This window comes from Acipenser ruthenus, chromosome 19, assembly GCF_902713425.1.
Source record: "Acipenser ruthenus chromosome 19, fAciRut3.2 maternal haplotype, whole genome shotgun sequence".
Taxonomy (NCBI): Eukaryota; Metazoa; Chordata; class Actinopteri; order Acipenseriformes; family Acipenseridae; genus Acipenser; species Acipenser ruthenus.
The window spans coordinates 12,029,502-12,043,663 of record NC_081207.1 but is presented as its reverse complement, the minus strand read 5'-3'; the positions used below and the strand labels follow the sequence as shown (position 1 = coordinate 12,043,663).

General features: G+C 39.6%; 1 protein-coding gene across 1 annotated transcript in view; it reads right to left on the bottom strand.

Annotated features, from left to right (window-relative positions):
• The window catches only part of LOC117424360 (carbonic anhydrase-related protein 10), a 214,218-nt gene extending 208,974 nt beyond the window's left edge, over nt 1-5,244 (bottom strand). Inside the window, exons 1-2 of the mRNA XM_034040617.3 lie at nt 5,044-5,244; nt 3,899-4,280 (exon numbers count right to left, since the gene is read on the bottom strand). Of these exons, the coding sequence (XP_033896508.1) occupies nt 3,899-3,959 (61 nt within the window). The 5' untranslated portion in view covers nt 3,960-4,280; nt 5,044-5,244. The remainder of the gene's footprint in view (nt 1-3,898; nt 4,281-5,043) is intronic.
• Nucleotides 5,245-14,162: the final 8,918 nt, after the last annotated feature.

Sequence of the window (14,162 nt, the reverse complement as noted above, 5' to 3'; positions counted from 1 at the left end):
CCTGATTAGGCTCGAATTTGGTCAGGACCACAGGTCATGAAAACGCACATGTCTATACCAAACGTGATTCAAATAAATTATATTGTCTCTGTTGATTTTAGGAAATAGCTGACGGGAGCGTTGTTCTCCTCTGACAAGGTGGCAGTATTTGACATCTCGATTCCTGCAGTGGTTGAGGCTGGAGATGTTTTTCTAATTTTTAAAACCACAGTTTAATCAGGAGGAAGATATTACGCTATAGTTTTTAACTTCCTCTCCGCACTTAAAATACTCCAAAACTGAATTTTACTCCAAGACAGGACTTCACACATGTATTTTTATTATTGACATACTTACGACATAGAATACAAATACGATAGAATTAGTTTAATATATTAAGCAATATCTCCAGTTACCAGTACTTGCATCAGCTTATACTGACCTGCTCCATACATTGCTGCATTCAACTACTGCTCCTACCTATAACTACTTACCATATCTTGTATTTGACTTCACTCTTATAGGTATCTATACGCACGTTTTCTGTAATTGCTCTTATTTGAAATCATTCTCATCCATTTATTGTACTTACTACATGTTCTTACTGGACTTTACTCATATAAGCAAATAGTTACTATAAGGTTTAACTGCTCTCAGTCAAATTCGCTCTTACTTAGAAGTTACTGTGTGCTTTATTTTGTTCTTACTTGATATTGTACTTTCATAACTGCTTTTATCTGTATTATGATATTCTGTAATGTGATATTTTATAATGTGATAACCTGTAATGTGATATTTTATATGCAATACTTTGTACTGTGATAACGTGTAACAATTGTAAGTCACCCTGGATAAGAGCGTATGCTAAGAAATAAATAATAATAATAATATTCAGGTATACCAATTATTTATGTAAGCGAGTGGTATAAGTGGGTTAAAACAGGCAACATGTCCCACACCTCCCAAACACCACAAAACAGCTGGGCTGATCCATCAGGGTGGTTTCAGAACACTGCACATAATGCTCAAATATACTGTATAAGGCTTTCAAGAGGAAATGGAGCTCAAAGGGAAAGGAAGACTCAAACACTCTCAGAAAGAATCAATACAAACTTCTCCAATATAAGACTCTTATCTTTCTATGACAACACCATCCATTTACTGACACATTGTATTGTCAGTCCAATCTGACAGACAACCAATACATCCACAGCACTCTTCTAATGGATCTCAAAAGCAAACCAGAAAGATTCATTTGGTTTTCTTCCTGCTTTATGTAACTTGAAACTGCTGCCAAACAGCTCTTAATCTCAAGGAAGTCGATTTTAGAGCTTGAAAAGGAGTACAAGGAATGCAAAGGCTAAATGAAAGAAACTCATATTTTTTATATAAAAAAAATGCTAGCTGAGTCACTTGGAAACTGCTCTTGGATCTGGTGACACTGAAGCTGAGTCACGATCACAATCTTTTCATTTGTTACCAGCGGATTGTGACGTGTGCACTGAGCAGAACTGAAGCTGAACACGCGGGGACTGAAGCCCTAGCTGGGAATTCGCTTTTTGTCTTTTCAGAAAATCATTACACAGACACAGGTAGCAGTCACCAAACACTTTCGAACTCTAAAATGGTCTTCTGTGTTAAAGACCTATTCATGTTACAGGCAACACAATATCAGTGACCTACACAGCAAGTATGTGAATGGCATGCAAAGAGGGTCATAGTCCAGATATATTTAGTTCACATGGAATATTGCACCTCCAATTGTAACTAACCAGTGTTGTGTGCTGCTAATATAGATAAGCGCTGTCTACTACGTCATCTTTATTGATAATCATTTCAGTCCAAATAATACAACAGAACAAGCAAAACCATCCATTCACATTACTGTCAATAATCCGATTGCACTTTTGAGCATTCCCAGACTGTGGATTGATTCTGAACAGGAAAATCACAGAATAAACATAGTATGAATTACAATGCTATTGTTAGTATCAGTTTTTTAATTAGGACAGTGTAAAATTAAAGCTGCTTGGATCCTAGCAAAGAATAAAAGTCACCCCATCTCATAAAACTGATGACATTAAATAATGAAATGAAACAGTTTTAGATAAACTATTCATAAACACTTCATTCACTATACAGTAGAAGCTATGAATGTGTTTCCCTGCAGGAGATTCCTACAGGGATAGCTTGCCTATAAGAATTTTCCAGAAAAAGGATGGGGTGGCATATGGCTCTTCAGCTCTGCTGCATGACGTAATCTCTGACATAATCACCTCATTACCAATTCAGCAGGCTGAGATTGCATTTTTTATGTGCACTATTTACTGTCATTTGGATTAATTTGGGAAATGTAGCCAAATTCCTAATCCAAAACTGAGAGTATGCTTCCCTTATATGAGCCCACTATACAAAACAGGAAAGTTAGGTATTATGGCTAGAGGTGGTAGAATGAATCTTTCTAAACAAACAAATATTTAAACATTGAAAATGGTGTTCTACCATATTCTACTAAATAATGTTTGGTTACCTGAAAAGCAATGCTTTTAAACACACCTTGTTATATTTCATTTTTGTTTTTCTTGTAGCAGTAGTGATTTTATATTGTGAACAGAGCCAATTAGGTAAGAAAAGTGTAAGTGGCCCTTTTCATGAACAAATTAACCAAGGTGCATCGTTCCAACATCACCAGACTAAGGAATGTAAAATTGATTGACATTAAGAAAACTGTTCATAGCAGTATAAAAGGCAAACACAGTGTCTTACGTAAAATGTAAATATCATCAATTAAACACGTTTAAAAAGAATATATGCTGAAGAAAATATCGTTATAGGGCAGAGATGTTAATGCAGACACTGGACTCTAGAGGGATATATTGTTTTCCAGTCTTTGGAATGTAAATTAACATCTGTACTCTAAAACGCTGCTTCGGGAACAATACAATACACGAATAATTCCTTTACTTGATTCATATTTTACATTATCCTGAAAGGTCATTGGGAAAAGCCTGATTCCCCATGTGAAAGGCATATTACAGTACAGTACGATTATTATTATTTTTTAACTGTATGTAAAATAGTAATGGTTCATAGCCCGACAAACACAGTCGTGCACACTGCTTCTGAAACAGAAACCAAATAATCACGTCTTTGTGACTATTTTAAATTGTATTTAAATAATAGAAAAAACATGACAGCACCTTTTCAATCAATAAAATAACAAGTGATATAAGTTTTTTTCTTCATTGTGTGTTGTTACATCTGCTATATTGTACGCCGTTGTTGTATTTTCCCAGGCACTAAAATATACCCAGTACCGTAAATCGATGTATTTATGTCCAAATAAGTACTATAGGTAATACTGTACTTTAGTAAGTGAAGTACAAAAAGAGTTGTTGGTGTGTGCGGTGTTGACATGCTAGACAGGGAGTCTTCCTTGGCTGCACATGCAACATAATTATTCTTGCATGACTGACATGATCGAATAATTGGCAGGCTGTGCTTTTGAAGTTGAAGAGTATTTTCCTTAGAATAAATTGTTCTAATCCTTAACGCAAGGCACCGGGCATGTCTATTCTAATTGGACAGGCTCTGTTGCGAATTTAAATTCCATTTCTTTTTTTCTTGGATTGGATATATTAGATCTCAGAAAAAAAAAGTTCTTCAATTTTCATTCTGTCGACCTTACTTGTCAAACCTAATAATACTCTTTGAGATCACAATGAAAGGCGACAGCGCTGCCTTGGAAACTGGCTATAATCTACCGTACTTCTTAAAACACAGATATTGTCTAAACTCACTTTTCATGTTTCTGGATATTAACTTTCCCATTACAAACTATGTGGTGTTAACTTGTAACGGACTCAATCCTTCTATTTAAAAAGCAATGCGGCTGTCAATTCAGTTACAAGTATCTTACCTGATATGCAGACAATGAAATTGGCTTGAAGAATAAAAAGTATTTCCCAAATAATTTCCATTCTCTGTTTTTCATTCCAGGTACATCACGCGCTGAAATAGATCTATATCACAGATTGAAGTGTTCCAGCAAATCGGATGCTTTACTTCTTTCTGAAGGTATTTCCCAGACCTGACAACACATGTCAGAATTCTCTTACAGACATGATACAAAGCTCAAAATCAGAGATTCCACGTACTGGTCCCCAGAAAGAAAGAAAAAAAGTAAATATCATTTGAATTAACAAAATTTAGGATGATCACTCGATTTTGTTTTTCTTCGTAGGATGCTATCCTGTCCCCTTGAATTTGCGACCTCTTCCTAGACCATCACATTTACTGTCCTGTAACGAGAAAATGCAGTATAATAAATTGTATTTTAAGGAGCTATTAAGCAGCACACCATAACCCCAGCCGTATGATCCTGTAAACAATCAATTGCAGTCCCATGTCACACCCCCGCCAATAGAGCTCACTGAACAGTGATCAAGATCGAAGTCTATATGAACTGCAAGGGGGCGTGCTTCGCTCACACAATGTACAATGACTACAGAACATCCTACTTAGAAAGAGAACATTAACTCATATTTTTATGAATACTCTTTTAGTTATCAACGTTGTTTTGATGACTGTGCACTGAAACGGCACATTTTTAAAATATAGAATTTACTAAATAGAAATATTCAAGCTCTTTAAAAAAAAAAAAATTAATGATCCACTGTTTTGAAATCATGTTTAAATACTGGTCTGTATTATTAAACAAACTCTGAAAGGTTGGTAAATAGTATACAACCTTCATTACATTTTTGTAGATTCTTCAAGAATGCTTTTTTGTGTACCTCAAGTTACCTAACTAGAAGCTAGTAAGAAAGACACAAACTACAACACTTGCTTAAGTTAAGAAATGATTTCTGAGCACCTGGCTACAGTTTCACGTTTTATTGTGAGCACCCTGTATTGTATTATTATTACCCGCATTTCTTACCTGTGTAGTAGTTTTTTGTTCAATGACAGTAAAACTGATTGTATTTTTTATTTTATTTAGGTTGATAGCATGGTACATGGAGTGAAAGACTCACTTTCAGTAGCATTGTAAATTACACTTACCAAAAAACATTGTAAATATCCGAAGACGGGAACTACCCAGTTTTGAAGTTGGCAACGCTGCAAGATGTGAAAAAAATATTTTAAAGCCTAATGGGTTTCTTATTTCTTAGTAAAATCCCTGCGTTTCTTCTTGTTACAGTACCATTTGCAGCGTTGTGGCAGGCTGCTGCTGCTGTATGATGCTGCTGAGCTGACTCCAAGCACCCAGCTGCCAAAGATTAGCAGCTTTAGTGCGCGCGGTGCTAAGAAGAGATGCGCATGCACCCTGCACAGACCGCTGGATGGAGCGTGCATAGAGTTTGGGGATTAAAAAGTACTCATGAAAATTCAGCGCAGATCAAGAGATCTATTTCTGATCATTGCGTCATCTATATTAAAAAAACGCATCCTCATTGAACACCTGCATGATTGCATGCCGTTTTCAGATAATTTCATCCTCTCATATTCATCTCTTCTTTCCAGACTAAAGTGTATAATGCTGTAGTAGTGACCCTTTTAACAAATCACCAGCGTCACCGTCTATAAACAAACTGTTTAATACATTTAAATACATGCCTTTAAAATACATTTGGCAAAACGTGTTAGAAGTTTGTTATGTCACAGTTGTATTGTTACATTAATATTTTAGTATTTCTATTGAGTTGGATGTGATTCCCAAATTAACTTGATTCCCCCTTCACTCACCTTCAGACATAAACAGATTTTGGTGGTTAGGTTTAAAAATACTGAATCAATATCAGCCAGGCCAGCTACATGTATCAGCACAATATCAATGCTTGCTTTCTCAGACGGAAGCCCTTTTATTAGGCACTGTCACAGACGTACGAATTAATTGCTATCACGTTAAATTCAGGGTTCTTTTTTTATTTCGTCACATTGACGTTCTCATAAACCTAACATTCGTCAAGTAAAGTTTTAAACAGATATTTGTTATATTTACATTATTTTAAATGTATTTGTACCAGTATACAATACATACACTCTATAGGGTCGATGTAGTAAGAGCCGTCGTATTTAATCTGAGCTGCTCAATGTGCATCTCAAAAGTTTGCGGACTATGTATTAACTGCAGTGTTGAAAACGTTAGGTTACTTACCGTAACCCCGGTTCACTGAAAGAGAAGACGACCACCAACATTAAGTATGGGATATTCCCTGCCCTTGAGGTAGGTAATACTGAGCTCTCTATATCAGAGCTGCCGAAGGCCCCTTCCTGTGATGACGCACTCGTTCCCGCCTACCGAGGGTACAAAACCGTCATTCACCGGAAGATCTCCCTCTTTTTCCGCTGAACCCGTGAGGGCGACCAAAGCGATCTCATGGTTGGTGGTCGGCTTCACTTTCAGGGAACCAGGGTTATGGTAGGTAACCTAACGTTCCCTTTCAAGTCGAAGACGACCACCAACATTAAGTATGGGATACCAGCACTGTCGCGAGGGAGAAGGAACGGCAGCATATGAGAGAAGCACAACACTTTCTAAACAAGAGGTTAGAGCTGTGAACTTACACCCTCAAGGACCCTTGTGCCCACAGACGGCACAGCAGGATCTACCACATTAATGCGGTAGAATCTGGTGAAAGTATGCGGTGTAGCCCAGCTAGCCACAGTACAAATATCAGACATTGAAGCGCCCTTAAAAAGGGCCCAATATGTAGCCAACCCTCTAGTTGAATGTGCAGCTACCCTACCAGGTGAGGGTTAATCAGCACCATTATATGCAGTCGACACCGTGTCCGCAATCCAGTGTGACAGACACTGCTTAGAGAGAGGCTGTCCAATATTCTGTGTACCATAACAAACAAAAAGCTGGTCCGATTTACGCAAAGCTTTTGTCTTAAGTACATAATACCTCAATGCCCGCACTGGGCAGAGGAAGTTTAGCCTCTCATCCTCCGATAAAGTAAATGGAGGCGGATGAAAAGACTCTAGTTCCACAGATTGGTTAATATGAAAAGCTGTGATCACCTTGGGGAGGAAAGCGGGGTTGGTGTGCAGCGAAACTCTGCTTCCATCCTCCCACACACATGCAGGAGCTGTGCACGGACAGCGCCTGCAGCTCACTGATCCGCTTAGCAGAGGTGATAGCTAAAAGGAAGGCTGTCTTCATAGACAGGTACTTCAGCTCTATGGAGTCTAAGGGCTCAAACGGGGCCTTTGTAAGAGCCTCCAGTACAATGTTAAGGCTCCACTCAGGATGAACAGTCCTCCTAGGAGGATGTAATCTCCGTGCGCCTTTAAGAAAGAAAAGCTGGGAACAACGGTATAGGAGGAAAAGCGTACAAAAACGCTTTGGGCCAAACGTGCGCTATGGCGTTGTGGCAACCGCCACATAAATGATGTTAAAAATACATCATTATCTGTTCTTTAATTAGAATGGATTATACCTGGCCAGGTTAGAATAAATTGTTCATCTCTGCCTTGTTTATTAGCCTATCTCCCGTTTGGCTTAGTTGTCCAGGCGTGAGGGGGATTTATCGGGGTTCATTTTATTTCTTTTTTTCTATGTGAAGGCTCTTATATTATGCCAGTTACGGTAATTGTTTTAATTCAAGCCACCTGGGTTTCATTGATAAAAAGAGCGTATTGTGGGAAATGAGAGGATGGCCTGAAAGGAGAGCTGAGTGTCGTTTGCAGTTTTGTTGCGGTTTCTTTTTTGCTTTTTAAATTATTTAAGCTTATCTAGAAACGATGTAACATTTTTTATGGAGTAGCACTGAGCTAATTGTCGCGAATACAGCTTTGGAATACCGTTTGTTTTATATGGATTATTTGAAACCGAAGAAAACAGATCGATTTACGTCCCAGGAACAACGCACAGCCGGTCCTCGGACACACGGCAGGAAGGGGTGAGACGGTCTGTTAAACTTTTCCTTTTTTGTGCTGGACAATGCTGGATTACAATTGTTTTTTTCTCATAGTACTATGGGCGTTTATTTTGATACTTTATTTTTCTCTGGAATATGTTTTTTGCAAGTTTGTTTTGTTTTGAAGCACGTTTGACTTTGTTTTTTGGATTGACTTTGTTTGGTTTGTTTTTTTTTCTGCAATAAGGAACTTTATAACCGCATTAATTTACATGGACTGGTTAACTTTTGTTAATACTACTTCATTGTGTTTCAAGCTGTTTTGAGAATCGTTCTTACCAGTAATACCCAGGGTTAACAGGGTCATTTTGAGTGTTTGCTGTATTACTTGCTGTTTCACTGCCAAAATATTTATATCAGTGTATACACTATGCATTCTATTGTGCTATGAGGTTTCTTGGAGCAATGTTTAAGGTATATTTTGCTTCCTTTGTATCGACATTGTACTGTTCTATAGTTTTTTGCCACTATAAAAAGGTTACTGAAGATTATGACACTCTTACCCACGAACTTTTGGTCCCATTATTTGCTGTCAATCAGTCTTTAATTATCTGTTTTTGAAATCAGTTAGTCTTGGCTTGTGTCTTAAAAGTCTAGTTGTTACAGAATTGGTGGCCCGTACGGGGACCTGGGTTACGTTTAGAGTGGTGTGTTATTGTTTACAGACTTTTTTAATTGTGATTTAAAAAAAAAAAAAAAAGTAAAATGTCTGTATTAGGAAGTGAAACATTAAATCTTGAGCATTTGGATTTTGCTGCGGCTCCGTTTGTAACCAGACGTGAACCAGTGTCTGAACTGATTGATTCCCTAGATGAGCTTTATTTAGATAATTTAGAACGAGCAGAAGGAGAGTTGGAAGATAACCTGTCCCAATTGGAAAATGAAGGGGTGTTAGATCAGGCCCTTAATTTATCAGTTGATGTAGATCAAGTGCGGGAGAAGTTTGATGATTTAAGCAAACATTTTAAGGAGTCCCAGGAAAGTCAGATTAATAGAGAATAGTCATTAAGAGGCTATATAGATCAGAGATTTGAGAATGTAGAGAATTATGTAAAATCTGCCCTTGCTAAGCTGGAGAGATCTGTGGTGAAATGTTTGCGTCGTAGAGAAGAAATATGGCAGGAGGAAATGAAGAGATTAAAGAGACAGGCTAGTACACCCTGCGTGTCATTTGGATCATCGTTAGCATTTCCTCGAACCCAGCCGGTGGCTTCACATGCCAGAGAGGAGGAACGTCAATCTACGTCATCGATAGTACAAAGAGAGAACACCAGTATGATGGCTGGTAAGCTCCCTATTCGAATTAATTTCCCAGAGTTCGGTGAGAAGGCGGAAGAGAAGGATGCGATTGGTTACATTGAAAGGTGTGAAGAGTTTTTAGCTCTGCGTCCATTGTCAGATCTTGAAATAATTGCTACCCTCTCTTCAGTGCTTAAGGGTCCAGCCAAGAGTTGGTGGTTGGCCGAACGTCAGACCATAAAGAATTGGGGTCAGTTTAAAACTATGTTCCTGAGAGCATTTCTACCTGCCGATTTTCAAACCATGATTGAAGACAAGCTCCGTGACAGAGTGCAAGCGCCAGGGGAAAGCATACAAGACTATGATTATCGCGCTCTCTGTATAAAGTGGAAGGCGGATATGGAAGAAACAGAAGTAATACGCAGGATATTAAATAATTGCAATCCAAAGCTGGCCAGCTCACTGCGTGGTACTGTCACTTCTGTTGCTGAGCTCGTAAAAGTTGGAACAATGGTAGAGAGAGATTGGTCGGTTCAAAAGGAATATTGGGCTAAAGTCAACAACCAGTCAATTGAACGTTCAGGCAAGAGGGGAGCTAAAGGTTTTATGAAAAAGCAAACTGAAGTAGGAGTGATGCAAAGTTTGAAGATTCCCGAAGATGATACGAATATTTTAAAGCTTTTGGTCGTTCAGATCAGCATGGGAAACATGCAAAGTCCAGCTTTGTTGGATACAGGCTGCACTTACACCTTGATGAAGAATCAACTCTGGCAGCAGATTCGGAAACCTGGAGAGTCGCTCATACCATGTGAGGAGCAGGCTTTCGTCCTGGCAGATGGGCGTACTTACGGGGCTGTGGGGAAGATTCTCCTGTTGTATAATTTCCATGGCGTCAAATGGAAAATTGATACTTATGTCATGAAGGACCAACATCTAATTTTTCCTTTGGTTTTGGGGCTTGATTTCCTTCAAAGAACTAACACAAAAATTGACATGTACTGAAAATCATATGGAGTTTGGCAGCGAGACGGCTATAAGTATTGTCCATTCCTTGCGAAGCCCGAGTGGGAGGCAGTCTGGGATGCACAACGAAGCTCTATACTACCTAAGCAGTGCATATACTTTGCAATTTCACAGCCATTATTGGGCAGAGGGGTTACACTTCCAACTACGTTGCTGACTGTGAGGGAAGAATCCTTCTGCCAGGAGCCGGTACAGAAACTGATAGAACAGTGGCCGTCCGTGTGTACGTCCAGTCTGGGAATGACTACGGTGACTAAACATTCTATTATTACTACTGATGAAGTTGCCATACGTAGTAAAGCTTATCGGGTATCGCCATTCAAGAAAGAGTTGATTGAACAGCACTTGAAGAAAATGAAGGAGAAAAACCTCATAGAAACATCATCTTCAGCATGGGCAGCTCCTGTGGTCCTTGTGCCAAAAAAAGATGGCACTTACAGGTTTTGTGTGGATTACCGGCGTTTAAATGCAAAAACTGTGTTTGATGCCTATCCCATGCCCCAAGTGCATGACATTTTAGAGTCTCTGAGTGGTGCTGGAGTCTTTAGCACACTGGACTTGCGCTCTGGTTATTGGCAAGTTGCTATGGCTGAAAGTAGCAAACAGAAAACCGCATTCATTACACCATTTGGACTTTATCAATTCAAGGTTATGCCATTTGGACTTAATAACGCAGCTGCTACTTTCCAGAGGTTAATGGAGCGTGTTTTAGGAGAACTGAAGGGCAATTGCTGTTTTGTATACATTGACGACATTATCATTTATTCACCAAATAATCAAGAACATGTAAAAGACCTCCAATGTGTTTTTAAAAAATTACTTCAAGCCCATCTTACCCTTAACATGGAGAAATGTCAGTTCTTCAAGAAGTCGTTGAAGTTCCTAGGACATATTGTCTCTGAAGCGGGAATACGGGTAGATGCTGACAAGGTCAGTGCCATTCAAGAGTATCCAGCACCAACTAACATCAAAGAAGTTCAGCGATTTTTAGGACTCACCGGGTGGTATAACAAATTCATTCCACAATTTGCTGATAGAGCTGCCCCACTGAATAACCTAAAAAGGAAAGGAGTGCTGTGGGAGTGGACACCGGCCTGTGAAGCTAGTTTTGAAGACCTCAAGAAAGCTCTTCAGTCATCTGACGTGTTGGCTCACCCAGACTTCACGTTACCTTTTCGGATTTATACTGACGCCAGTGAGGTGGGGCTAGGTGCTGTTTTAACACAGGTGCAAAGGAACGAGAAAGTAATCGCTTATGCATCATGCATTCTTAACGGGGCTGAAAAAAACTACTCTACTTCCGAGAAGGAATGTCTAGCGGTGGTCTGGGCTGTAGAAAAATGGAAGCATTACTTGGAAGGTCCTCATTTTGAAGTAGTCACTGATCATGCTGCTTTATCATGGGCTTTTAATGCATCTAAAGCTTCTTCCCGGTTGACCAGATGGACATTGAGATTGCAGCAATTTAATTTTACTGTTCTTTATAGGAAAGGAACGCTCAATGTGGTACCTGATGCTTTATCACGAGGCCCATGTTCAGATAAAGCTATCGTGTCTGTCTGTATGGACAGAGAACAATGTTCTTCTGATATACCTGCCACTCTGGATGAAATTGCAGAGGCTCAGGCACGTGATATTTCTATCAACACGTTGCTAAAGGAAGGACAGTCACGACAAGGTGGGAAACAAGAACGCATTTCCTTTGTTGAGACTCAAGGACTAGTATATAGGAAAGCACCCATGGGTGATGGTGGAGTGTGATACCAGCTGGTGGTACCAACTTCAATGAGGCCAACATTTCTGCAGTATTACCATGATAATCCACTCGGAGGACATCTAGGACGGATGAAAACTTTACTCCGCATTCTGAAAGTGGCGTGGTGGCCGTCTGTGCGCAGCGACACCTGGAAGCATTTAAAACAATGCATGATTTGTCAGAAATATAAGCCGTCCAATGTGAAGCCGGCTGGGTTGCTTCAATCTACCCATGTTTCTGAGCCTGCAGAAATGATGGGTGTTGATTTGATGGGTCCTTTCCCAAGAAGCAAAAAAGGCAATACGTTTCTTCTAGTAGTCATTGACTATTATTCTAAGTGGGTGGAAATGTTTGCTTTGAAGGACAGTAAAACCATGAAAATTGCTCGCATTCTTATTAATGAAATTTTTACGAGATGGGGAACACCTCGTTTTTTGGTTTCTGATCGGGGACCTCAATTCACAAGTCAGCTTCTAGTTGATGTCTGTAGGACCTGGAGGGTTATTAAAAAGTTGACCACAGCTTACCATCCTCAAACCAACCTTACGGAACGGGCTAATCGCACAATCAAGAGTATGATCGCCTCCTATGTAGGGGAAAACCATCAATGTTGGGATGAGTTCCTGTCAGAATTCCGTTTTGCTATTAACTCCACCAAACAGGAAACCACGGGTTACTCTCCAGCTGAGCTTGCGGTCGGGCGTTGTCTTAAAGGGCCTCTTGACCGTCTCATTTCTGTGCCGCCTTTGCCTGGTTCAAAACAGTATTCTGTTTTGGAGCGCCAGCACCAATTACGACTATGTGGCAACCGCCACATAAATGATGTTGAAAATACATCATTATCTGTTCTTTAATTAGAATAGTTTATACCTGGCCAGGTTAGAATACATTGTTCATCTCTGCCTTGTTTATTAGCCTATCTCCCGTTTGGCTTAGTTGTCCAGGCGTGAGGGGGATTTATCGGGGTTCATTTTATTTCTTTTTTTCTATGTGAAGGCTCTTATATTATGCCAGTTACGGTAATTGTTTTAATTCAAGCCACCTGGGTTTCATTGATAAAAAGAGCGTATTGTGGGAAATGAGAGGATGGCCTGAAAGGAGAGCTGAGTGTCGTTTGCAGTTTTGTTGCGGTTTCTTTTTTGCTTTTTAAATTATTTAAGCTTATCTAGAAACGATGTAAAATTTTTATGGAGTAGCACTGAGCTAATTGTCGCGAATACAGCTTTGGAATACCGTTTGTTTTATATGGATTATTTGAAACGGAAGAAAACAGATCGATTTACGTCCCAGGAACAACGCACAGCCGGTCCTCGGACACACGGCAGGAAGGGGTGAGACGGTCTGTTAAACTTTTCCTTTTTTGTGCTGGACAATGCTGGATTACAATTGTTTTTTTCTCATAGTACTATGGGCGTTTATTTTGATACTTTATTTTTCTCTGGAATATGTTTTTTGCAAGTTTGTTTTGTTTTGAAGCACGTTTGACTTTGTTTTTTGGATTGACTTTGGTTTGTTTTTTTTTCTGCAATAAGGAACTTTATAACCGCATTAATTTACATGGACTGGTTAACTTTTGTTAATACTACTTCATTGTGTTTCAAGCTGTTTTGAGAATCATTCTTACCAGTAATACCCAGGGTTAACAGGGTCATTTTGAGTGTTTGCTGTATTACTTGCTGTTTCACTGCCAAAATATTTATATCAGTGTATACACTATGCATTCTATTGTGCTATGAGGTTTCTTAGAGCAATGTTTAAGGTATATTTTGCTTCCTTTGTATCGACATTGTACTGTTCTATAGTTTTTTGCCACTATAAAAAGGTTACTGAAGATTATGACACTCTTACCCACGAACTTTATTTGCTGTCAATCAGTCTTTAATTATCTGTTTTTGAAATCAGTTAGTCTTGGCTTGTGTCTTAAAAGTCTGGTTGTTACAGCGTCTATGCCGAGTGGACCGCCTTAGTGATGGAGGGAGTACCATAGGGGGCAATGTGTTGTCTCCGCGGAAGCGAACAGACTGACCTGCGCCTTCCCGAACCATTCCCAAATGCGCTCCACCGTCTGAGGGTCGAGACGCCACTCTGACGGAGAACTTGGCAGCGGAGAGGAGAGCCACTGCCAAGTTCGCCACTCCTGGAATGTGCGTCGCCCGCAGGGACAGCAGGTTGGCCTGGGCCCATACTAATAGCCTGAAAGCTATGCGATGCAACCCTGGAGACCGAAGGCCTCCCTG